The 23,211-nt window shown below is 46.1% G+C and overlaps 2 protein-coding genes across 12 annotated transcripts in view; one reads left to right on the forward strand and one right to left on the reverse strand.

Moving 5' to 3' along the window:
- Window positions 1–470, reverse strand: part of CD58 (CD58 molecule) — a 49,836-nt gene extending 49,366 nt beyond the window's left edge. For all 10 annotated transcript variants that reach the window (XM_027777839.2, XM_055808408.1, XM_055808407.1 and 7 more), the window contains exon 1: window positions 332–470. In XM_027777839.2, coding sequence (XP_027633640.1) covers window positions 332–383 — 52 coding nt within the window. In that variant the 5' untranslated portion in view covers window positions 384–470. The remainder of the gene's footprint in view (window positions 1–331) is intronic.
- Window positions 421–22,390, forward strand: PLA1A (phospholipase A1 member A). 2 transcript variants are annotated; one of them, XM_005231118.3, is made up of 12 exons: window positions 421–545; window positions 5,416–5,579; window positions 7,377–7,578; window positions 8,813–8,990; window positions 10,485–10,593; window positions 13,107–13,208; window positions 14,079–14,168; window positions 15,064–15,231; window positions 16,294–16,383; window positions 16,840–16,948; window positions 20,447–20,611; window positions 21,916–22,390. In XM_005231118.3, exons 2-12 carry the CDS (start codon window positions 5,516–5,518, stop codon window positions 21,998–22,000), a joined length of 1,362 nt encoding a protein of 453 aa, XP_005231175.1. In that variant the 5' UTR covers window positions 421–545; window positions 5,416–5,515; the 3' UTR covers window positions 22,001–22,390. The 2 variants fall into 2 exon arrangements, with proteins under 2 accessions (XP_005231175.1, XP_027633636.1); XM_027777835.2 differs by having other exon boundaries at window positions 5,416–5,534.
- Window positions 22,391–23,211: the final 821 nt, after the last annotated feature.

The following is a 23,211-nucleotide window of genomic DNA, read 5'->3' on the forward strand; positions in this document are numbered from 1 at the left end:
GGTCCCCCGGCCCGGGACGGCTTCCCTCAGCGCCGCGCAGGGCGCCGCGGGCGGCGGGAAGGAGGCGGCGGGAAGGCGACGGCAGCTCCGCCAGGTCGCACCACAACCGAACCGCGGCTGCGGGGCCGCCGCCCCTCTCACGGCCCTGCTCGGCACCGGGGGGCCCGGCCGCCCCGGGAAGGGACGGGTAGGGCCGGCCCTGCTGCCCGCCCTGCTGCCCGCCCTACTCCTGCGCGCCGCACCCTCCGCCCCGGCGCCGCGTGAGGGGAGCCGGGCGCCAGCGAAGGGGAGGAAAGCGGTGGATCTCCCGCCGCCCACCCTCACGACTTACCCAGAAAGGCCCCAAAGCACAGAAGCCACCCCAGCGAAAGCGACGACCTCATCGCTCCGCACCCCGGAGCGGCTCTACTGATGGGTGTGCTCCGGTAGAAGTCTAAAAGGGCGAGGGCGGGCTGGCCCTGCCTCCCGCCGGCCGGCACCGTCACCGTCCTGCACCTCCCGTCCCCTCCCCGCGCCCGGCCGTGGGCGGCCCTGCTGAGGTGGTGGTGAGTAACGGGGTTCCTCAGGAAACCCCGGGCCTCGGATTTCAGGCTTCGAGGCCGCCTCCGGGGTGTCGTGGTGGGTTTCGGAGAGGAGCCGGGGTGCGAGGCGGTGCTGCGATGGGTTTCTGCTGCTCGGGTGTGAGCCCAGCAAGCGCCGGCGGCAGGAACTGCCCCGTTGATGCTCTGACAGCAGGGAAGCTTCAGCTCTGCTAATTGAAAAGCTGAAATTAAACGGATTGGTTTAATTTCCCGTTGGCGTGGGAGCCCCACAGGTTGGGGGAAGAACAAATTTCAGCAGGTAACACGCAGCTCGCCGCCTCAGAAAATGGTGGTCATCTAAACCTAGTAGTCCTGACACCGATGTCCCCAAAATGCCCGCTGGACTCTTCAGGGGGCACCTGGCAATATCACCCTATGGGGGGTGGGCTCCAGACTGTTTCCCCCAAGGGTGGGCTGGCCTCTATGGGTGTGACCTTGCATGGATGACTGGCGTCTGGACACTAAGGGTTTTTTAAGGAAGAAAGGGAAACTACAACAGTTTGGGAAATGCTCAGCAGCTATTGAAAAAATGCTATTTTGCCAAATACTGCAGTGGCAGCTAGTGGCAGCTGTGAGCCAGCTTTCCTCCCATAGCAGTGATCCATGAGCAGATGCCTCAGCCTACTGCGCCGGCGTCCCACTCAGTGTGGCGGAGAAGAATCCAGCTGCCAGCAGGTCCAGCTGCAGACCTTACAGCCTCAAAGCTTGCTTGGGTCCCAGAGGCTCAGCTTCCTAGGGGAACACCAGCATGGCACTAGGGCTGGATGGGGATGCTCTCACTGCAGCTTTATCCCGCAGCTGGCTCTCTCCCAGTGTGCTCAGTCCACACACTCACTCCAAGCAGCTGTGTCAAGCTACTCGCCACCACTTGGAGCAACCTCAGGCTCCACTCTTTGTTCTTGATAGCTATGGTGAAATGACGTGGCATGTAACTAGCTTCCAAATGGAACCACTACATGGAGTCAGGCCCATCCCATAAATTCCTTTTGCTCAGTGACAGAAACCCACAACAACCCTTTATGTCCATCTTCCCTTTTCTCCTCCATTCCCAATATCTGTCAAGTGCCAAAGGGAGCTCCCTACCCTGTAAAGCAGGGGTCCTCAAACTACGGCCCGCAGGCTGGATACAGCCCCCCAGGGTCCTCAATCCGGCCCCTGGTATTTACAGACACCCCCCTGCCCCCCCCCTGCCGGGGGTTGGGGGGGGGAAACCAAGCAGCCGCAGGTGACTGCCTGCCACTTCATCCGTGCGCTGGCCCCCTGTTTAAAAAGTTTGAGGACCCCTGCTGTAAAGGCTCCAATTTGCAGTGTTTACACCAGAAATGTAACATGGCCATCTTCCTGCCGTATCCTCGTGGCAAAGGTGGCTGTTCTTTGCTGATTAGTCCTCTTGTCAGGTAAAAAGTTGTCCCAAGATGTCAGAGACTTTGGATTGAACCTTGTTGCTGGGAGGATCCCACCTCCCACCTTGCACGCTACAACTTTCCTGTAGATTGTGAGACTTTTGAGGTTAGCAGTGATAAATCTGAAGCAAGGACTGACACTTTCACTTAGATTATTTTAGGGTGGAAGGAACCACAGGAGGTTGCCCACATGCACTCAAAGCAGGGCAAAGTTCTTCCTGCAAAGTTGCTCCATGTTGTAGAGAATGATTAGGGCTTCATGGGGCAGAGAAAGTGAGAGAGAAACCTGAGCCTGGTGGCTGGTGCTCTCACCTAGGCTCCTCTGCTTTGGGGAGACTACAGTGTTTTGGGAGATACATGGCAAGGATGCGTTCTGCCTTCTTGTGCATACTTATATAGTCATACTAAGTAGAAGATCCATAAAGTACTCATGAAAGACTCAAGGAAATGACTGGTTTTCATCCTTTCCTGACAGAGTACCCAAACAGACTTGCCCATATCTTCCCTTCATCAGTTGCCAAGCCAATCTTTAATATTTTCTTCTTACTATCTCATAGTAAGGATATTCTTCTGAAAGTCAGGAGTTTGAATCACTTTTTGTTGAGGTAAGAACTACATCCAATTCCTCTGTAGATCCTGGGAACAACACACAGAAGCCTAGGTGCTTAATGTAAAGCCATGGTTTCTATTCCATGTGCAAAGGACAGAAAATACAGGAGCTGTGATACCAAGTATTCCAGTGGTAGGGTAGGATCCAGGCCGTAATGTACAGTGAGCTAAGCTCTGCATGTATTTCATGCTCTCCCTCGAATGCAAAGACAACAGGGAGTGGTTTTAAATAGTCATCATCTGCTTAACTCACACTTGGTTTCCCTAAAGGTCCCGCACTGCTACCCCAACTGCATTCTTTCCAGTATCAATGAAGTGTTTTGCAGTCTAATTGATTTTTCTTGTGATCAGATTTCCATATGACTAGCAGGAATTTGCAGTGCTTATATGCCTCTGCCAGCTGTTGCTTTGTGGGTGAGGAAACCACATTTTCAGCTGGAGTTGAGCAGTTTCAGCATTTGCTTGAATGTGCAAACAGCATGATTTTTTCAATTTCAATGAAAAGAATTTGTGCATAAAATCAAACTTGTTTGCCTTCATTATCCCTGACTCATTCTCAAATGAATCACACTGTGCTTTGTGATTGTATGCTGTAAGAAAGTGCTAAAAGAAACCTCTGGTGGTTTGGAAGTCTTTGCAACAGTGTTCCCATTGCCATTGTAATCACTCCCATTGGGAAGTAAAATAAGTGGCACCAACGTTAAGCTGCTGAACTAATGTAAATGCAGTAACTGAGTAAGTTCACAAACGAGAAGAAGAAACCCCTTCACACCAAAATACTTCTACTGGTAAGAGCATTTGAAGCACAGAGGAACTGATTGGCTTCCGCTGTTTTGCATGGGGGACCACCACAGTGTGCTGATATAATAAAAAATTTCCTGAAATCACTAAATCTGAGATTACAGGGAAAAAAAAAAAACCTGCTCAAGAAATTTTCAGTTTCATGAAGATGTATTTATTTTTTTTTAGCATACCAAGTTGTTCTTTAGCAACTCTGCAAATACACATAGCAGTGCAAAAATTCAATCAGATCTGTACACCTGGGCCACAGGTTCATTTTACTCTTAAGGCTGCAATACCAGTGCATGCCATATATTACATGGCATTTCAAAATTTCCATAGAACTTGGCAAAGAGTAACAGTTGCATTCTGATACAAAACGTAGTGCTTATTACCATAATTTAATAAAAAATGGAAAGAACTGTTTCCTGGTTTTCTTTAGGTGCTCTGATTTGTCTTACTCTGAGAAATTTTTCATTTTCACAATTGCACTGCTGCTCTGGAGGCTTGTAGTATGGAAATGTCACTGCCTGTTGGTATGATTTCACAAGTTTATTCCCTTGTTTCTTGACTAAGCTTATCCAGAGCAGTGGAATTCGTGGGTGTGGTGAAGGAGCAGGCCTGTTGCAGTCTATGGGCTTTTATCTTACAATCCATGAATCGACATGAGTCTAATGCTAGGGCTAGAAAGATGAAGAGTAGGGTGGAAGCCAGGAGTTGGCTATTTGTATTGCAGCTTTTAATCTTGGAAAATTGATTGGGTTGACAATCTCAATTGTGTATTTGAAGAGACACTAAGAACCTACTTCTCTGACAATAAGCCAGCTTGATTGTGGAGCCAAGTATTTCAGGATCAGAATGTGCCTGAATCCATGTCTCTGGGAGGATGCAGATGAGGCAGGGCTTCAGTAGCCCTCCAGGCCAGGCAGATGATGCTGCCTAACTTCTCTGTGAGAACTGACAAAACTTCTCTCAGGAGTGAATTAGAAATAAAAAAGATCTTCTGCCTAAAGTAGTCCCAAAGCCTTTGGCCAGAGAAAACTGGGGTAAAGAAATAACTGCTGTTGCCAGTAACTGTAAAGGAAAATAATGTTGGATGCTTTTGCAAAGGTCTGTGGTCTGACCGATGGAAGCAATTTCTTCAGTTTGTTGTTTAAGCAGCTGTAGAATAATGCCTCGATGGGGAACGCTCCTTTGCTCGTTACCCTTCTTGCCATTTGACACAGTCAAGGGTAAAGCCACCTTGTTCTTCTGCAAGAATGACCAACACACACCAATGAGACTTAGGGAACAGGCGTGCCCTTACCTGAAAGCCTAGCACAGCCAGGGGGATGGTACCGTCATCTCATGAATGTCGTGTGATGGACTACTGGTTACATGCTTGGTAGCGTGCTTCTGCTTCTCCAGCTGTTTACACCAAAGCAGTAAAGTTTTTTATTCAAAGATCTGTTTGATGTATTTGCATGCTTATGATACTGGTGCATTACTGAGATCATCCTTCTATTTCCCATAGTATCTGACACACAGTCTCCAAAGGAGACGTGTAGAGTGTCCCCGCCCTAAGAAATGTACAGCCTGAGTGTATTATGGCCATATGGCACCAGTTACATTTTAGTCTGTCTTTCCCCTCGCTTTTCAGAAGCAATCCATTGCTTTGCCTTCTTTTGGCAGTTACGGGAGCTTGACCAGAAGTAGAAAACCAGGAAAGACAGCAATGCAATAGGAAAATACACAGATGCGAGGCTGGTATGAATCTTCCTGGCATTGACCTGTGAAGCCTTGTGACAAATCAGCATTCCTAGTCAGAATTTGCGGACAGGTCTAGGTGGCAAGGGTAAAGCACTGTAATTCTGTTGCTTGCTGGGACTGATTTTGCTAGCTGATTTCTGAAGTGAAAAGTTTGCCTTGAGGAAAGAGAGGTAGGGGGAAGGGAACATCAGCATGTTTTTTAACCAAAAAGTCAGTGAAGCCCTCTGACACAGACCTTGGCTAATGGTCAAATAAGAGCAGAGGTAATTGCCCCTACCCTTTTTTCCCAGCAGAGCACGCGCTGGTTCACCATTAACAGAGTCAAGCTGACCAAGCAACTCACCACAGCTGTTTTCCCCTCTACAATCCTACTTGTAGTGGACTCACAGGAAGATGGTTGGGGATCTGGAAAGTAAGTTGTTTGCTGTCTTATTTCTGCTCAGCACAGCACAAGCAGGTAAGAAAAACATGAATGCTTGGCAAGGGATTGAAAGTTTTATATAGAAGTATCTGTATTCAATTCTCCCTAAACAACCTGTGTGTCAAGAGGACCTTGCTGTAACCTGGTTAGGTGCTGGGTTAAAGGGTAGTGCAAGAATGGTCTTTTTTTCTCCCATGCTTTGATTCAGTCAGTCTAAATGATTTAACTCCACTAACCTGAAGTGGAAAAGGGACCGCTTCACCTCTAGTGTTGGCATCTCCTGCGTTGAAAGCTTAGCAGGTGTGATTTGCAGCAGATGAGAGAAAATAAACAAACTCCACTCTTTCATTTCCTTCTTTAATTGTACTATCAACAAAACTGCTTTTGTGATCGCCACTACAGTCCCACATCACATGCAGCTTCACAGCAGTGCACCTCCTGCCTTACATTTACTCACAACCCCACTTGTCTTGTATCATTTCTGACATGTGCCATGCTTGCACTGAGCCTGCCCTTGCTAGTTAAGCTGGCTCATGAGCTGCGTTTTTTCCAAATTGATCTCAGAGAAGATCTCTTTCTCTCTTACCTTCAGTATACAGGAAGACCAAAATAAACAACAGTAAGAGATAGTCACATCTGACAAGGGGGAATCTGAATGTTGAATCTCGCTCCATTGTGCTGACCCCTAGGCTGTGTTCTGCCTAGCCAGTATAAAGTATCTTTTATGGAAACAGCCAGCAGTTAGGAAGCTGGTTGGTTGATTTTTTTAATTTTTCATTTTAATATTATTGTATGTGCAGATTAAAGGCTGTTTTGCTTCCTCCAGTCCAGAAAAGAGAAAGTGCAGACATTGTCATTGCAGCAGGATTCAACTATGCCAGTTCATAAAGTAACAATTTTTAGGTCAGAAATGATCATTTAATCAATAGCTTGGTTTCCTGCTCATTGCAAGTCAATAAATTTCACCCCATTAGTCCTTCAGTAAATCCAACATCTTACCTTCAACAAGCCCTCCAAAATAGCAGTCAGTTCTCTGAAATGACAGAAGATGGACACTGCAGCTCTTCTGTGGGTAACCTAGCTATACATACCGCTAGCCATACATACTACTAAACTTCCATGCTTGCTTTCTAGCCTAAACTTGCTCAGTTTTTGTTAGCTACAGGTTTGAAGTTTTTTGATGGTTTTGGGTTTTTTTCTTCTTTGCTGTCTAGATCAAAGTGCCTTGCAGTAGCTTCCTTCTTCTCATAAAGCATTTTCATCCAGTAAATGAATCAATCGGGGAATTATCATTGACACATTTTGTCATCAGCATTCTCATATTTATTTATGGATTTTTGAATCAATTGTCAATTCTGACAAATTGTCATCAGTTTCTGATGACCTGTACCTTCTACTAAACCTACCAGAATTTGAATAGAAATATCCCCATTCAGTGGTGACTACCTACCTGTTGGCAATCATTTTTGTTAAAGATCTGATAACAAGTTAATAAATGTACTTAGTAGCTGGTGTGTGTGGCTGATTTGGGGAAAAAAACCTAACAATGTCATTTGCATCTTGGAAAAAAACCTCTCAGAAGTCAAAGATACCATGATATCCACAATTATCTTCCCCAGCCAGTGTTGGAATTCCATCAAAGGACAGAAACAGCTTTGTCAAAAAAAGTTTCCAGAATAGGTTGATTTTAATTTATGTTCTATCCTTTTAATTTTTATCAATAGAAGTGAGATTGCTACTTCCATTTTCCTACTGAATTAGAATGAGATTTCCCCCCCCCCCCCCATTGCATAGACACAGACTAAATAGGCTATTCACTCCCTCTCATTGCAGGAAATACAGGCAGACTCTCAGGGCATCACTGTGCTGACTTCCAGACAGCAAATATCCTACGGGGTAGTAAACTTAAGGTCCAATTTCTTCTGTTCACCTCCTCAAGCCCCAGCTGTGGGGAGCTGATTTTAGCTGATGATGACATCAAGAAAAGCAGCTTCAACAGCAGCCTGGAAACAAAGATCATAATCCATGGCTTCAGGTGAGAGTAAGAAGAGTGCTGCGACTAAGGTTTGACTCATAAATTAACCGCTGCGGGGGCATTCCTAAGCATTGGCTGGTGCTGGCACAGAATCCTCATGCTCCTCCGACCTTAGTTTCCCCAGCAGAGTGGCTGCATGCAGAACACCTGCTAAGAACAGAGTTAGCAGTGCTCAGCTCCAGACGACCTGGGAATTGTCTGGGAGACTGTTGGTGGGCCAGGGACAGAGGCATGGAAAATTCTGACCAGCTGCCTATTTTGTGCATATTTCACATTTTTTTGAAAGCCTAAAAAAAATCAGGAAATTAGGATCTCTTTCTCTCACTTATTCTTTTCCTCTCTTCTCCTTTGCCTCTTTCTTTTCCTTTCCTTCTTTTGATTATTTTTTTTTATTTAAGAAGTTTTTCTTCAAGATTCCTGTCCCTTCAAATTGTCTTCTTGGAGCTCATGCCCTGATTTATTGACAGCCTGGATTAGTCAGCCATGTAGGAGCCCAGCCAGACACATTACACTTCCATTCTTGAAACTGTGGAGATTTGAGCTCGTTTTTTTTAAGCTGTCACCATTCCGCAAGTTTATTTTACTGCGACATTTTTCAGCTAGGTGTTGACCATATAACATTATTTTTTTTTTGGTGTGCAAAGGCCTAAAGAGAAAGTGCATAGAAGACCAGGGTGAAACCACAGAAGATGTTGCAGGGTCTTTTCAGAAAACGAGCTGTTGCCCTCATGTGACATAGCACACCCCTAACCAGGTGGTATTAGGGGAAGTGGGTAGAAAATAGTCTCCTCAGTTTTCCTTGAATTCTTGGATATAGATATTTCTTTTTTTAATTGTCGATAGGTTAGGAAATGCAGCAGTGAAAGTCTAAGTGATTTGGCCAAGGACTTCCTGCCAGTTGGTGGCAAAACAGGATCCAGATGTTGCCAGTCAGCTCACTTACTCCAGGTGGGCTCTGGGGGGGCTAACTGGAGCACCACAGCAAGACTGAGTTTTCAGCCTGAGCCCTGCAAATGTTATCTCATTCATTACTGAATCGGCCCATTCTGAAAGGTGTTATTACACCACTGAAAAGAAATGCCAAGTGTGGAAGTCTGGCACCAGAAAAAAACTTTCAGCAACTGTCTGGAAGCCTCCTCTGAAACAAGTGAAACTCCAGCACCAGTGGACAACATATTGACACATGCCCTGTTTTGGAAAACACCTAACATACTTGTTTCTGATGACTCCACAGGGCTTTGGGTACCAAACCTTCCTGGATTGAAGGGCTTGTCCATGCCATACTGCACACAAGCCAGGTTAACGTGATCGCAGTAGACTGGGTTTATGGTTCTACAGGAGCCTATCCCTCTGCAGTGGAAAATGTCACACAGCTGGCCCTCTCCATCTCACAGTTCATCAGCAAGCTCCTGGTAAGCTACTGTGGACTTACAGTGGGGGCGAGCATGGCCAGAGAACATCATTCATGCAAGCAATCCAGAGAACTGCTCCCAACCTGCTATCTCCAGGAGCTGGACAAGCAGGCTCATTATTCCAGAGTGAGCACTGTGTAGCAGTAGAGAGTTTTCTTTTTTTCCTCTCTCAGCCCAGGCTTGGGCATGCCACTGTTTTTCTTCTTTCTCTTGAGTTTTGATATTTTTTTGGAAAAACGTGCCAGTTGTCAGATGCCTCTCCAGCCCAGAATAAACCTAAAAGATGCCTTAGGTTTTCTCAAATCCATGCTTCACTGGACAGTCTTCTTCTGCCTGGAAATTTTGTCCAGGAAGCTGGAGGGTGTGGGATTTGAGGCTGTTTTATACTTGCTTTGGGCTTCAGTTACACTTCCAGTAGCTGGAAATCCCTAGACATGTGCCAGTTCCTTTGTGCACAGCACAGCTAAACAACACTTAGGCAATGAGGGTGACACCTCTTCGTGTTAACCAACTGTGAGTAAACTTTGCATGTAACTTTTGCACTCCAGACCTAGGCTGCACAGCATAGGAAGGAGTTCCTGGGTATGCATCACATTGTGCACTGTCACACATTTCTATCCAGAAATACAGCAACCCTTGGAGGCGCTGTCATGAGAAGGATGGGGTGGAGGGGGAGAGGACTGTCACCCCTCATTACTGATTAGGTTACACAGTGAACAAATAACTGGGCTGGACCATGTCCCCACCACTCATTCTGCGTCTGTGCTGTGCTCTAGTCCAGCTACTTAAGGACTTTTTCTGTCCAACTTCTCCTGCAACCACAGAAGACTATATTCTCTTCTCATAAGCCTCAGTATTGCTCCAGGATATGGCCTCATACATTTCAAAGTCAGGATTTTTCATCTCACCTCCACACTCTTGTGCACCATATGCGCTCCCATTGTATGGTACTGCATCACGCAGACCAGCATGCAGGCAGCTGAATCCCTGTAGGGATGGGGTCATCTCACATCAGGTCTAAATGGCTGTGCTTTACCTAGTAGTTCAGCCCATGGAGGAATCTTAATCTCTGAAAATATAATCTTAAAATACTAATCAGGATAATGGTATAATGGTGGTATAAAAGTGAAAAATCCTTTCCTCTGCTTTACTGAGAAAAACATTATTCACATCATGTGTGTGGGTCACTTAGCTGAGAGAAGGAAATTCAATGTGAAGCAAGCTGTGAAAAGAGAAGCTACAGGTTATGTAGTTATGAACAGGAGCATCTGATTGACCTGGTTAGGATTGACTTTGCATCTGTGGACCTGAAGAAGAATTCTGAAGAACAGAAAGGGCAACACACATCATTCCTACATCTATTTGGTTTTCCACCATACGCCTCAAAAGCAATCCTGTGTTAGAAGAGTTGCAGAGCTGCTGTGTGGGCTGGGACAGAGGGTATCTTACCTTTCTGCTACAGAAACATTAATTTGTATTCTCATCAATTTGCAGGCCCTGGGAGTCTCAGGGACATCCATCCATATCATTGGGGTAAGCCTTGGTGCACATGTCGGGGGCCTGGTGGGACACTTCCATGGTGGTCAGCTGGGACGGATAACAGGTATCATAAAACTGAATCTTGGGTCCTCACCTGCTCCTCAAGGGAGAGAACGGAAGAGCAAGGAAGGGGAGCCACCCACAGTGGCTTTTAATTGCATGAGGGCTCAACAGATCCAAGCTTAAGGGCATCTTCCTAGCTTCAGAAGAGCCTGATGATGCCTTTCCAGCCATCAGTCCCCTCCACACCGCCAAAAGAATGCATGCATTTGCAAAAGGGTCCTTCCACCTCTGCTCCACTCTTCAAATTGGTGTCTTCTTAAAAGAGGACAGGACTTTGTAATAACTAATGAAAACCCACAGCACCCATGTGCTTTGCTTCTGCTTTATAGCACGTATACCTCTGTGGTTCTTAAAATTAAAGCCTACAATGCATGTCCATTGTGGGGGACCAGCAAGAGTGAGCTGCTCTGCAGGAAAACGTGACCTGAGAGCCAAGGGGACAGCAAGGTGGGCAGTGGCCTCACTGACAGGGGACACAGCCTTAAGGAAGGTCTCACTGCACGCTTAGCAGGGCAGTCCAGAGAAACGTTAGTTCAGCCTTCACATGTCACAGCTACCTACACTGCAGGAAATACAGGCATTCCTTCACGGGAGCTGAGTTTCATGCCAGGCCCCTTTTTAAGCTGTGAATCAAAGTTTATGTTAGGAGGAACTTGGAGTAACCATTCTTCTGCACCAGGATTTTATGATCAGCAACATCTTTCCGATGAGCAGAAGCAGATACTTTCCCAGGAAACCATGGTAATCAACTTCAGAGTCAGAGACTCTTCCCCCTTGCTGTCTACATGTAACAAAAGCTCTGTAGGTTTATTTATTCTATAAATTTTTCACTCTGCTAGAAGACAACCCTTTTTCTACACTCCTGATTGTCATATGATTTCATAGGCACACTGTGCATTGCAGGTTCCAGTTCAGATTTAGGAGCCTGAAGACACGTGGGTTTATACCCAAGATATGTCTGATCTCACCTCTCGCTTCCTGACATACATGCATACATGCATAGAGGAAAGTGATCCCAGAGCCATCATTTGCTGAAGTGTTTTCAATCACCTAAAAAGAGCTGTGGAGCAAAACCAGAGGGAGTTTTGGAGATAAGAGCACAGACTCTTTTTTTTCTTCTTTTTTTTAAATGAAGTGAGTTTCTTTAACCAGTGCCTGTTCCTGTAGATATCTCCCTGTGCAGGAAAGCAGATGGTAGAGGAACTGGAATGAACAGCACATAGCTGAAATTGCTGAAGAACAATTTGTTTCAATATTTGCAGAGGAAATGAAAAATCCTGAAGGAATTCAGTTACATGCAGTATAGCTGCAGTGAATAGTTTTCTTAGCTGCTGAGGATGTACACCTCGATGGAGTTTATGCAGCTTGTGCTTGGAAGAGGTAGGCATAGAGAATATAGAAACATGCTTGCCTTTGAGCCGTGCTAGAATTGACTGCTGCTCATATTAGGTGTTTCTCCCTCCTCAGGAAGAACTTTAAGCTACAGCAAATAACACTTTTAAGTACCTCTTAAAACCTTCAAATAAAATTTGGTCTGTAGAAGTAGGTGAGGAACCTCTCAGGTTTTTGTGTGTGTCAAGACTAAAGAACATGGAAGAAAAATTAAAGCAATAAATTCTTCTGACGACTTCTCTCATGATTAGCTTTTATTTATAGAAAGGAAATATTTTTTTTCCGTCTTTGCTTCCCCCCTCTCAAATGCAAACATCCATTTTTATATTGTTTGTATTATCTTCCCCATAGAGGATTAATGGGACTGAGTCCAAGGCAGTGAAACTGGCCAGCTGAGGCTAAGTGGCATTTGGAGCTGCTTCTTAAACTATTGTTGTTGCCTGAGGAATAAAAAAAATCTTGTGAGATTACTTTTCTATGAAAAGTCACCAGGATAAACCTCAGCCAGAACAACAAAATATTATCTTCAACCTGTTCCTTGGTGTTGCCAAGGATAATTTTCTGTATTCTTTCAACTCCCCAGAAGTTGCTCTAGGAGCAAGTTTTAGGCAAAAATGTAGATGCCTGCTGACGGACTTGATTTTATTTTTGGGAGAGAGCTCGGAAGCCTTTTTGTTTCAAGGATGTTTGATCCTATCAGACCTTTGTAATGCCTGGGATGCTGAATTCATCACCTAACTGATGATCTTCAGTGGGATTTCTCAGACTGTAGTGCTAATACAGGTGACAGTACCACTAGGGAAGGTCTACAAGTTTGATTCTCTTTCACTAATCCAAAAGATACTCTGTCAGAGCTATTTGAAGGTTAGTCATGGCTTTACAGGCTAGAAGCTTGAGGTACAAAACTGCTAAAGTGGAGAGGAACAGTGCAGGACAAGGTAAGGAAGCTGCAGTGGAAGTTAGTGTAGGCAGAAACCATTCTGTAGTATAATCAGTGCAACCTGGGAATAATTTATCGCTTCCGCCTAGCAACATTTTTCAAGTTTTAAATAAAATAACTGGTCCAGAAATAAGAGAGGAGCTGAAAGGCGCTTGTTCTTGAGGTGTTTGATTTTGTTACAGGGCTGGATCCCGCAGGCCCTAAGTATACCAGAGCCAGCCCTGAGGAACGCCTGGATCCTGGAGATGCCCTCTTTGTGGAAGCCATTCATACTGATGCTGACAGTAAGCTGGCTTTTATCTTCTTCGGCCCGTGCTTCTGTTCCCTCTGCTATTATTATTGCTAAGGTGTCTGTAGGTCTTTTTCCCTTTTTTGCCAGACTACCGTAAGTTAAGGTTCACTCTGAAGAAGCTTCTTGATTAGATAAGCTTTAATGATGAATTAATTGGCACATAACCATACCACAGAGTGCTTCAAGCAACAGACATGTGGACATTAGACAGAGGGCAACCTTCTAGCAAGTATTTCTTCCTTAACCTTGCTACAGCAGAGTGAGTTTATGCAGAAGCAGCCTAGCATGGCTTTTACTGCCTGGAAGGAATTTACATGTCTAGTCTTACTTTGCTTTTTCCCATCTGATGTTAAGAAAGATACTGCTGAGAGTGCCAGTGGAAAGTAAGAGTTGAACCAACAGCTGGTACAACAACAGAGTAACTTTTCTAAAGTATTTAGGGTCTACATAGGCAGAACGTGCTTAAGAATAATGTGGTGCCTTTGAGTCAAACCTCTTGCCTGGAGAACACAAAAATCTCTACCAACATAACTCAATCATGACTCATCATCCCCAGTTAAGGCTGTGGTCAGTTCTGTTCTCCTTTACACAGAACCAAGAACCTGAGTCACAGAGCTGGTGATTAAGCTGCAGTTCGCAGACATTTTGGTGCCGGGGCCCGGAGCTCTCTGCTTCGTGAAGCAAACCTGCACAATGCAGCTGTGCAGGAACTGGAGATTGGTCCTTGCTGTCTCCAGCACTGGAGCTAGGTCCAGCACTACTAATGTTCAACCAGTTTATAGGGGTCTGTCATACACCATGTAGAGTAAAGCCTATAGAAAAGCCAAGTGTAAGAATGAAGTTGCATTTCACCTCTTTTCAGATTTTGGGATCCGGATTCCTGTAGGCCACATTGATTATTTTGTGAATGGAGGCAAAGATCAGCCAGGATGCCCCCGGTTCATCTCTGCAGGTGAGAACACTCTGTGGCCAAGCAAGGGGCTTTCACAGCCATTCAGCAGCCTGTGAAAATGCTGTTTGGCAACCAGCTCCCGCTACAGTCAGGGCAGTCATCAAAGTAAGACAATATGCATTTGTAAAGACATATGGCAGCAGTGATTCATGGCCCACATCTCCTCTCAGCAGTACAAGCAGCTGAAATTAAAATCTCATACAAGTCAAGTGTCTTGGCAGCACTACTGTCAAGAAACATGATTTTGGTGACACTTCTGTATGAGCCAGAACCCTAGCATCAATAGAGTTTGTATCAACAACAACAAAAAAATTTTGCTAGAAAGGCTCTTAATTACTACTAGCAAAAGCTACTTCTTGTTTTCATGCTGCAAGCTCTGTCTTAGAGACACAGTATAGTTAGGTATACATAGAGATACAGCTTGTATGATTACTGTTCTTTCCTTCTAGAGGACTTTACACAGTAAATAGGGCAGCTAAATATTAAAATATGTTCTGGATGAGCCAGCTGCATCGAGGGTCAGGTTACAGGGGAAACCTATGGCATCTCACTTCCCATTGCTGGTGCAGGTGGGACTCAAAGATACTGTATCCCCGTGCAGAGAACTTGGGGCCTCATCAGTGGTACACTGATGGAGATGTGGTAGCCCTGTGGTCCCCCTCTTCTGACAGACTCTGTTAGATGCACTTCTAACTTCCTGCAAAGCTTCCCTTGCAGTAGGATCTGGGTTTATAGTCACAGAGGTGCTCTGCAAAATGTTATTGATGGGAAGGGGTTCACTGCAGAATCAGCAAGCGGGTTTCTTGATTCTCAGTTCCTTGGGACATGCAAAAAGACTGAAGCCAACAGAGAAACTCATAGCTGCTTTTCTCTGGGTGCATTTTTTTTCTTGCAGGTTATAAGTATCTGATCTGCGATCACATGAGGGCAGTGCATCTCTATGTCAGTGCCTTGAAACATTCCTGTCCGATCCTGGCATTTCCCTGTGCAAGTCATCAAGATTTTTTAAACGGTCATTGCGTGGACTGTGTTGACCCTTTCCTGTTCTCCTGTCCCAGAATAGGTACAGTACCAGCATGAGACCTTCCTGGAGCAAATGACAATACCTTCTTGATGGGTGTCAGTGCAGAGCACAGTATGCAGTTCAGATTTTTCAGAGCAGGATTTGCTTTGGTTCTCTTTGGGGATAGTGAGAGACTGTTTTGTTTTCAGGCTTCCAACAAGAAGGTCTAAAAGCTCATATATTGCCTGAGGTAGAACACCAAAATCTTGAACATTTCTAATCTTTAATCTTTTAAATAATTAAACATTTCATAGGGCCCACAAATGTGTTACAAGAGAGTTTCCAGAATCATCTGCTTGACAAGTGAGAAATTAGCTCAAGAAGTGTCTGGTTTAGAGAAGCAGCTGTAAATTTTAGCCTAAGCCCATTCTTCTACAGTCACTGTTGCTATGTCACCTCCTTCTCTTAAATTCCTGCCATGGCCACCCTAAAGATGAGCTCCCTGGACTGGGATAGGTTAATAGCTGCCTCTTTTAGGCTTCTGAAGCTGGGTTGTGGCATGAGGAGTGGAAGCATCCTCTGGTGCTATTTGCAGTCTGGTACAGAAGGATACAAGGAGAGGCCTCTTTTGGCATAGGTGCTCTCAGATCAGCCACCCCTTCCCTGTCTCACCAAGCCACATTGTCAGCTAGTCAGTGGCACAGACCTCAAGTTATGGTGGTCTTCTCACTTGACCAAGAGATTCAATTTCTCAGCACCTTGTGTTTGCACTGTCATTTACATCTGCATTAAGTTTCCTGGCTTGGCAGTCTTTAGTCTTGCTCATTTTGCACAGGTGCAACTGATAACACAGTTTGTTAGCAGAGGAATGAAGCAAAGCCACCAAGAGGTGCTCTGATGATGATTACCTGGGGTAGCCAGGAGAGGTTTTCTGAAGGACTGTTAATCTGTTAAACAGACACCACAAACTTGTACTTGCTCTGATTTGCACTAGTATAGAAAAGGGTCTGTCCCTAAGACAGCAAAATTGGGCAGGGTGAGAGAAGATGAGTTAGGACTGATCATGTTTCTGTTCTGAGTCATTGATGGCTTTCCCTGCACTGGCTTTATTTCCTCTTGCAGGCCTGCTGGAACAGGCAGGTGTCGAGATGAGAAAGCTGCCAAAGGAAGTGAAAGTTTATTTAATGACCAGTACCTCAGCCCCATTCTGTGGTAAGTAGTACAATGAAAAAAGAAGTCAGAAGGGTCTTGACCAAATGAGGCCGTGCCTCTGGGGAGGCCAGGCAGTTACAGCCCACCAGCCCCATCAGAATCAGCTGCTGTGGCCCAGGTGGACTGAGACACACAGCTGAAGAGCAACACCCCTGCACATCAGCCCCATAAAGCCCTCTCCAACAGATTTATTAGTGCGGGCACAGCCCCAGATCAGTACAGCCACGTGGCGTCAGGAACGAAGTAAAGGGTAGTGAAAATGCCTGTCTGTTTACACTGTACTATTCAGAGCTGCCCGCTGTGCCTCTCGTACACAGAGACTAGTTTCTTTTATGTTTGTTTAATCTTCTTTCTGCTGGTGGGGCCAGGGAATGAGTGTTAGAGCCCTTCTTTTGGCAGGGGTAAGTCTAACCAATAGTACCTGCCCTCACTCCTACATACCTGCCTCTTGTTCAGTCCATCACAGCCTGGTTGAGTTCCAGTTGCAGACGAAAAGAAATGTAGTCACCAGCATTGAGATCACTTTCTGCAGCAACAGTACCAACGACTCGGCAAAAATCACCATGTGAGTAACAGTGCATGCTTCTGGCCTGTATATTCCCAGCTCCATGTGTAAGGGTGTTTATTCCACTCCCAGAAAGGCACAACAATAGCTTATCTTCCTGAGCGCAGTCACTGCGAAATGAACCACAACCTTTCTTATGGAGTCCCTCCATATTTACCTGAAATGCTCTCAAGAATCAGGCATGTGCTACTATGTCTCAATAACCCTGGCTAGATCCACCTCTTCCCTGAGTGCTCAAAGCAGTAGGGATCACCAAATTTGCATACTTTTGTGTTGCTGTGCTGGTTCCTCTTCTGTGTCATACCGTTGCCTGGCACCAGTTCAAATTGCAGTCGGTGCCAGATGGTTATTATCCCTGCTCTGCCAGATAGAGATGGCTACAGCAAGATCCCACCCACTAGAGGTTCCAGACTAATAGACTTGGTGGCTATTCCTTGGGAGACTTTTCCTTTGATGCCCCATAGGACAGCAGTTGCAAGGAGGAGACAAGTGCAGCTCTGCATGTCAGAAATGTGTTCAGTAGCTTGTCGCCTCTGCAGTAATGCAGCAAAGCTCTCAGGCTCCCATTGCAGGGAAAGGTCCAGGAGGCAGGGCCCCAAGACTACGTGTGTACACAGACAGATCTCTCTTGAAAGCACCAGCCTCCTCCAGACCGTATCTGAATTAAAGGACCAGACTCGGGCTCCTGCTCCGCAGCCCTTGCTGCAGGGGGATCTCCCCACCACAGAAAAGTTCCCCAGATCACTTCTGCACTTCCTCCTACACCTTCTTGTCCGCGGCTGTGGGCTGGGAACCGCAGTATAGACATGCAGCTGGCTGCCTCAGGAAGCAGAAAAAGAGTCTGCTAAAGAGCCCCAGCCAGCTCTCCTAGGATCAGAGGGGTTCCACTGCTGGCTCCCACACAGTCCTGTCTGCTAAGCCAGAACATTGTCATCTGAAGCTAATTGTGTTTGCTGATCCAGTCCTGGGCACCGGGAGGTGGGGAATGAGAACCAGGGAAGGGGAAGCCACGCTCCAGGGTGCTTTCCAGCATGACATAGCTACTTGGTCACAGATTTCCAGCCAGGGACGGAAATTTGGAGTTTGTACTCCAGCCTGGTGGAGCTCAGTGTGTTCAACCCCTCCCTGGCTTGGAAGCCAAATCTGCCTTTTCCAAAGATGCGGGAGGGAGGAAACAGGAACACTCAGGTCAAGTCAGGACCCATGCAGCACTTCCTTTTGCAGTTGCCGGACACAGGGTTTGACAGGCATCCCACAGAAGGCACGTGAGCGCTGGGGAGACAGGCTGCCAGGGGAAGTGAGACGGGCAGGCAATCCCAAGGCTTTGCTGCACCCTCAAGTTTTATTGAGACAGTAGAGTTTTATAGCAGGGTAGCCTATCCAGAGATACCCTTACCCTAGGAGAACAGCAACTGTGTTTCATTTAAGTGCCTTTCTAAGAAGCACAAGGCAAAACCGAAAAATTTGCTCACAGCAGTGAACCTACAGATTTGAAAGTATAAAATTCAAGATACCCCTTTGAATCCACACTGCAGCAAAGAGCAAAGAACCTTCCCCACTCTAGGCAAAGCTCAGCCCTCCAGTGCAGTCAAGCTCAGTGGCAAATGAGTATCTAAACACAGATTCTCACATTGCAGTTCAGACACCGATCATTCACTGACTTATTTCAGGTAATCCGACATGCGTGGCATCCTGCAGCTCCCCAGGAGTGCACAGGTACTTGGGAGTGTTCAGCCAGTTTCATACCTTTAACAGGTGACTTGCATGGTTGTGTCTTACCTCACGTTGCCCTTCTCCTCTCTCAAACATCAATTCCAGTCTCACTCCTCAGGCTGCCGTTACTCCACACAACTGCACCAAGAGACATGTCCCCAAGCCCCATAGCTGCCATGGGGCTGACAGAGTTAGGAGCTTGTTACACAGCATGCTTCACCACTGCATTGCCATTGCTTACACATCACACAACATCATCCCCTATATCCAAGAAAACATACTTCTGAAGCCAACCAAGAGTCCTACATCCATCCAAAGGTTGTGTGGGGTTGAACTAAATGTCAGTCCCACCATTGACCTTCTCCAATTTGCTTAACCTTATTGTGTTCCTCTGTCCTAGGGCAGGGCTGGATCCTGCCCATGGACAATATGCAGTAGAGATGGCCTCTCCTCTTTTTGTTTTCCATTTGCTACCCATTATTCTCCTTTAAAAGCACAATTTCATGATGATCCCTATTTTTGGCAGATAATTTCAAGCCAGATGCAGTCAGATATACAAAACCTCCAGTATCTACTGCTGCAGCCTAAAGGATGGGAGGGACTGGATACACTGGTTTGGGTTGGCCACTGTGGCCTAGGAGGACACTAAATGCAGCTGTCAGCCCACTCCTAAGAGCTGCTTTGGTTAGCAGAATTGTAAACTCTTCCTGACCCTTTTATCACCTCTCCCCTTTCCCTACCATCACGTTTCTCATCAGGCAGTTGCTCAGGTGCTTCTGGGATTGTGCTGATTCAGCTACACACATATTCTTCATGAGCACAAAGAAACTGATGAACACCAGGCTCTTAGAGGTGCCAAGCAGATCAAGCATAAGAAGGCCCATTGGAGGGAGTCCACAGAAGGGAGGTGGCCCACCTACATATCATGGCTGGGCAGCACTCCTCTGCAGCACACGACCAGCTGGGCTCTGATCATTGGCTGTTTAGCAAACCTCTGGTATTTCTCAGTTCGTGTTACCTGGGTAAGAGCATAGGGACAGACAAACGTCCCTCTATCCGAGCATCCCACCTTCAACATGGTCAAAAGCAAGTACTCAGAGAAGACTATTTAAAACAAAATCAGCGTAAACATGTAGCAATACTTCCCCAAATAGCTTTCCAGTGTCTGACTAATTACATCTCAGGGACTTTCAGAGCCAAAGGTGAGATCTTTGTCCTCATTAGCTTTTGTCTTCCATGAACTTGTGCAGTCACCCTCCCATGACTTGTACAGTCATGTAAACTTTCTAGCATCCACAACATCCCACAGCAGGTATTTTAACAGCTTAGAAGGAATGGTACTCTATGCAGTGTGCGATCTTTTTGAGCTTGCCACCTCTTGGCTTTCTCTGATGAGCCCTAGTTCAGATACAGTGAAGAACCGATACTATCCATGCCATTCATGGTTTCACAGATGTTGGCCTTTTTCACCACTCACCTCTGTAGCAATCTGGGCAGTGTTTCAATCTACATGCAACAGCAGGAAGAGGTGTTGTAATTGTGTGATGGAAGAAAGGACATTTATACAGAAATGTTCCTGACCACAGAGATAAAACGTGGAGAGACAGCCAGTAAGACTCTCGTGCAGTGAATTGTTTTGACAGATGAGTCTTCTCACTCCATTTTATTGTGGGGGGCTTCATGATAATACGCTGCGTTCTTCCAGTATTCCAACACATCTGCATATGGCCTGCATCTGCAGGTTGATTGAATGTTCTCCCTCACATCTCTCACCCTGCCTTGCAGACCTAAGCTCCAGGTGATGGGCAAACAGCTGCTGGCCCACAGAGTTCCCCTCTGCCAGATAAACAGCGTGACACTGAAGTATCTCCCCAAGAATAAATTTTGGAGGAAGGATGAGTCATCCATCGTGGGCAAGTTCTGTGCAGCCCAGCTGCCTCTCGATAGCAAGTAAGTCACAGGAATAGCTTACAGGGATCCAGTGAGCCTCTGGATGCAGCCTGCGGTTTGAAACAATGCATTCTCTCTCCTGTTATAGATAAACACGTAAAGAGGTCTCTCCCATCACCTCTGCATTCCTATTTAAATAATTTTCTACCTGTGAGAAAGAAAAACTACCAAGGTAGTTTTCTAAGAGTGTTCTACAATTCTTTCCCCAGGATAAAAGCGTTGTACTGTGAAAGGAAAATGGATGTGACTCACATCACCTTAAAAGATGCTGAAGTTGCAGACCATGGCAAAAGCTTGAACTAACTAGAATTTACTCCTTTTGTCCTTGCTTGCTCTCTCCATCTTCCCCCTGTCTACACTGGGCCCCCATCTGAAACACAGACAAACATTTTTCAGGATGAGACAGCAGAAGACCAGTAATATATTTCTGCTTCTTATACTGCAAAGGTTTATAAAGCACCAAGGCTAAAGACAATCATTTTGGCATTTTCTAAGCCAGGCTTTAGAGTATATGCCTTCAGCCATAATTGCCTTACCCAGAGTAGAAGCAGCCAAGTCCTCATCCTGAGAGAGATAGAGGTCTTCTCCATAATACAATATTCTTGCCAGGAGTTTTGCAGATCCAGAGTTCTTGCAGGAAGGGTAAAACAGCTGGGTCTGCTTGCTTCTGAATTGACTCTTATGCTGGCCCCAGGCTGAAGCAAGCTCGTGGGTACTCCAAACCAGGGAAAACCAGAAGCAGCAGGCAAACAGCTCACATTCAAATTCTGCTCTGATGTGCGTTAAGGAGACTCAAGCACAAGGCAGTAAAAACATACCCGGGAGACCCAGACAGGGAAAAAAAGAGGCATTCCTATGTAAATACCAGGTGCTCCCTTTGGCGTAAGGACTGTTCCTCACTAGTGGAACACTCTGCAAAGCACTCCAAAGTTGGGATGGATGAACAGACACATGGCTTTTTATCACTTATGACCGGGACAGCATGGCACATTGCCTTAAAGGCATACTGACCTGCACCCCTGGAAGCACTGAACCTGGCTGCAACGGAGGTACAAAGCTGTAGAGCTGTACAGGTTCACAACTATGCTCAGAGCAACAGTAGTATTGCTGGGAGGGGGCAGTGGAGAGGTGAAGGACACAACCCCATGCACACCCCTCCAACCATTCAGCCAGGGCACAGCACCCTGTTCATCACACCGTTGCAGAGTAGCACAAGGTCCATCACCAGCTTGCTGGCCTCTGTGTTAGGATAGCAACCTCCACCTGCTAATGCCCAGCCTGACTTCCCTGTGCTCTTCCCGCAGCAGGACAATGTCATGCCTGCCCTGGAACATCACCCTCCCAGGCAACACAAATGTCTCCTATGAGCTGCCTGCTACATGTGCCTAGCACTGCCTTCGGAGCATGCAGGCATACCCAAACGGGAAAGGAGCCCTAAACCTGTTGCTGCTCTCTGCTCACGGATGATACTTCCACCATAAAACTGGACGGGTTGCTTACTTCCTGCATGAAGGACGGGACATCAAGGAAAATTAAGTGTGTGGGAGATCAGTGGGTACAAGGCTGGCTGGTTACAGCAAGACCTCTCAGTTAAAAGACTGGATTGGGACTTTTATCTCATGGGTTCTGTATCCAGCTCTGAGACGGGCAAGTCATTTAATCTCAAGGTTTGGATCTCTATGAAAGGAGGAGGAGATAATATCACTCTTTCTGTGACGGGACTACTGGGATGATTCATTTGTATTTTATATTAAAGTGTCCTGAGATCTTCATATTAAAGGTGAGAAGTATTATTTTTCCTCAGCAAGGGGCAATGGTGTGGTTCAGGTTTGGCATAGGAAGGAGTCATTCTTAGCCAGTGCTCCCAATGGGAAACTCACTAGTCTCACATACAAGACACTTTCAGAGTGAGACCCTATTGATTTCATGTTAGTGCTCCTGCTGAGTAATCAGAAAAGATCTCCTTCCCTGACAGGCCTGGAGCAGCTCTCCTGGTTGTTGGCTTGTTCTCTTTAAAGCTCACATGAAGTGACACAGACACTGGGAACATGGCACCGCTGTTGCATCCAGTTTTGCACTGCTTTGACCAGCTTCCCAGAACAGAAGGCATCGCAGCCACCAGGTCACCTAACACAAATTAGTCCCAGGAGCTCAGCACAATCTTTCAAACCTGGAAAAGTAGCCAAGGTCTGGAAAGAACTGGTGAAAGATTACAGTAAGAGATGCATGTACATAGAAACAGCCCTCACCAAGCCATGTCTTTTCTACCACCCTGATGCATATGCAAATCAAAGAGGAGAGACAGGTCTTCATCACTTTTGCCCACAGGTCACATCTTCTATAGACTATTTTCTCTGGTTCCCCAGACTGACTTCACAGGTGATAGAAAAGTTCACAAGGAACACCATGGTCAGAGGAGAGGGGCATCCTAAAGGCATTTCTGCTATAAGAAGCCTCAACTATTTGGCATGAGCTGTCACTACTGCTTCACTAGACATTGTCACTGCAGAGTTAGCTCCTGCTGTCAGCTTACATCCAAGCTTCTGGGCCCTGCCATGTGGCTGTTTGGAAGGCCAGCTAACAAACACCGTCTCCAGCAT

This window comes from Falco peregrinus, chromosome 6, assembly GCF_023634155.1.
Source record: "Falco peregrinus isolate bFalPer1 chromosome 6, bFalPer1.pri, whole genome shotgun sequence".
NCBI lineage: Eukaryota > Metazoa > Chordata > Aves > Falconiformes > Falconidae > Falco > Falco peregrinus.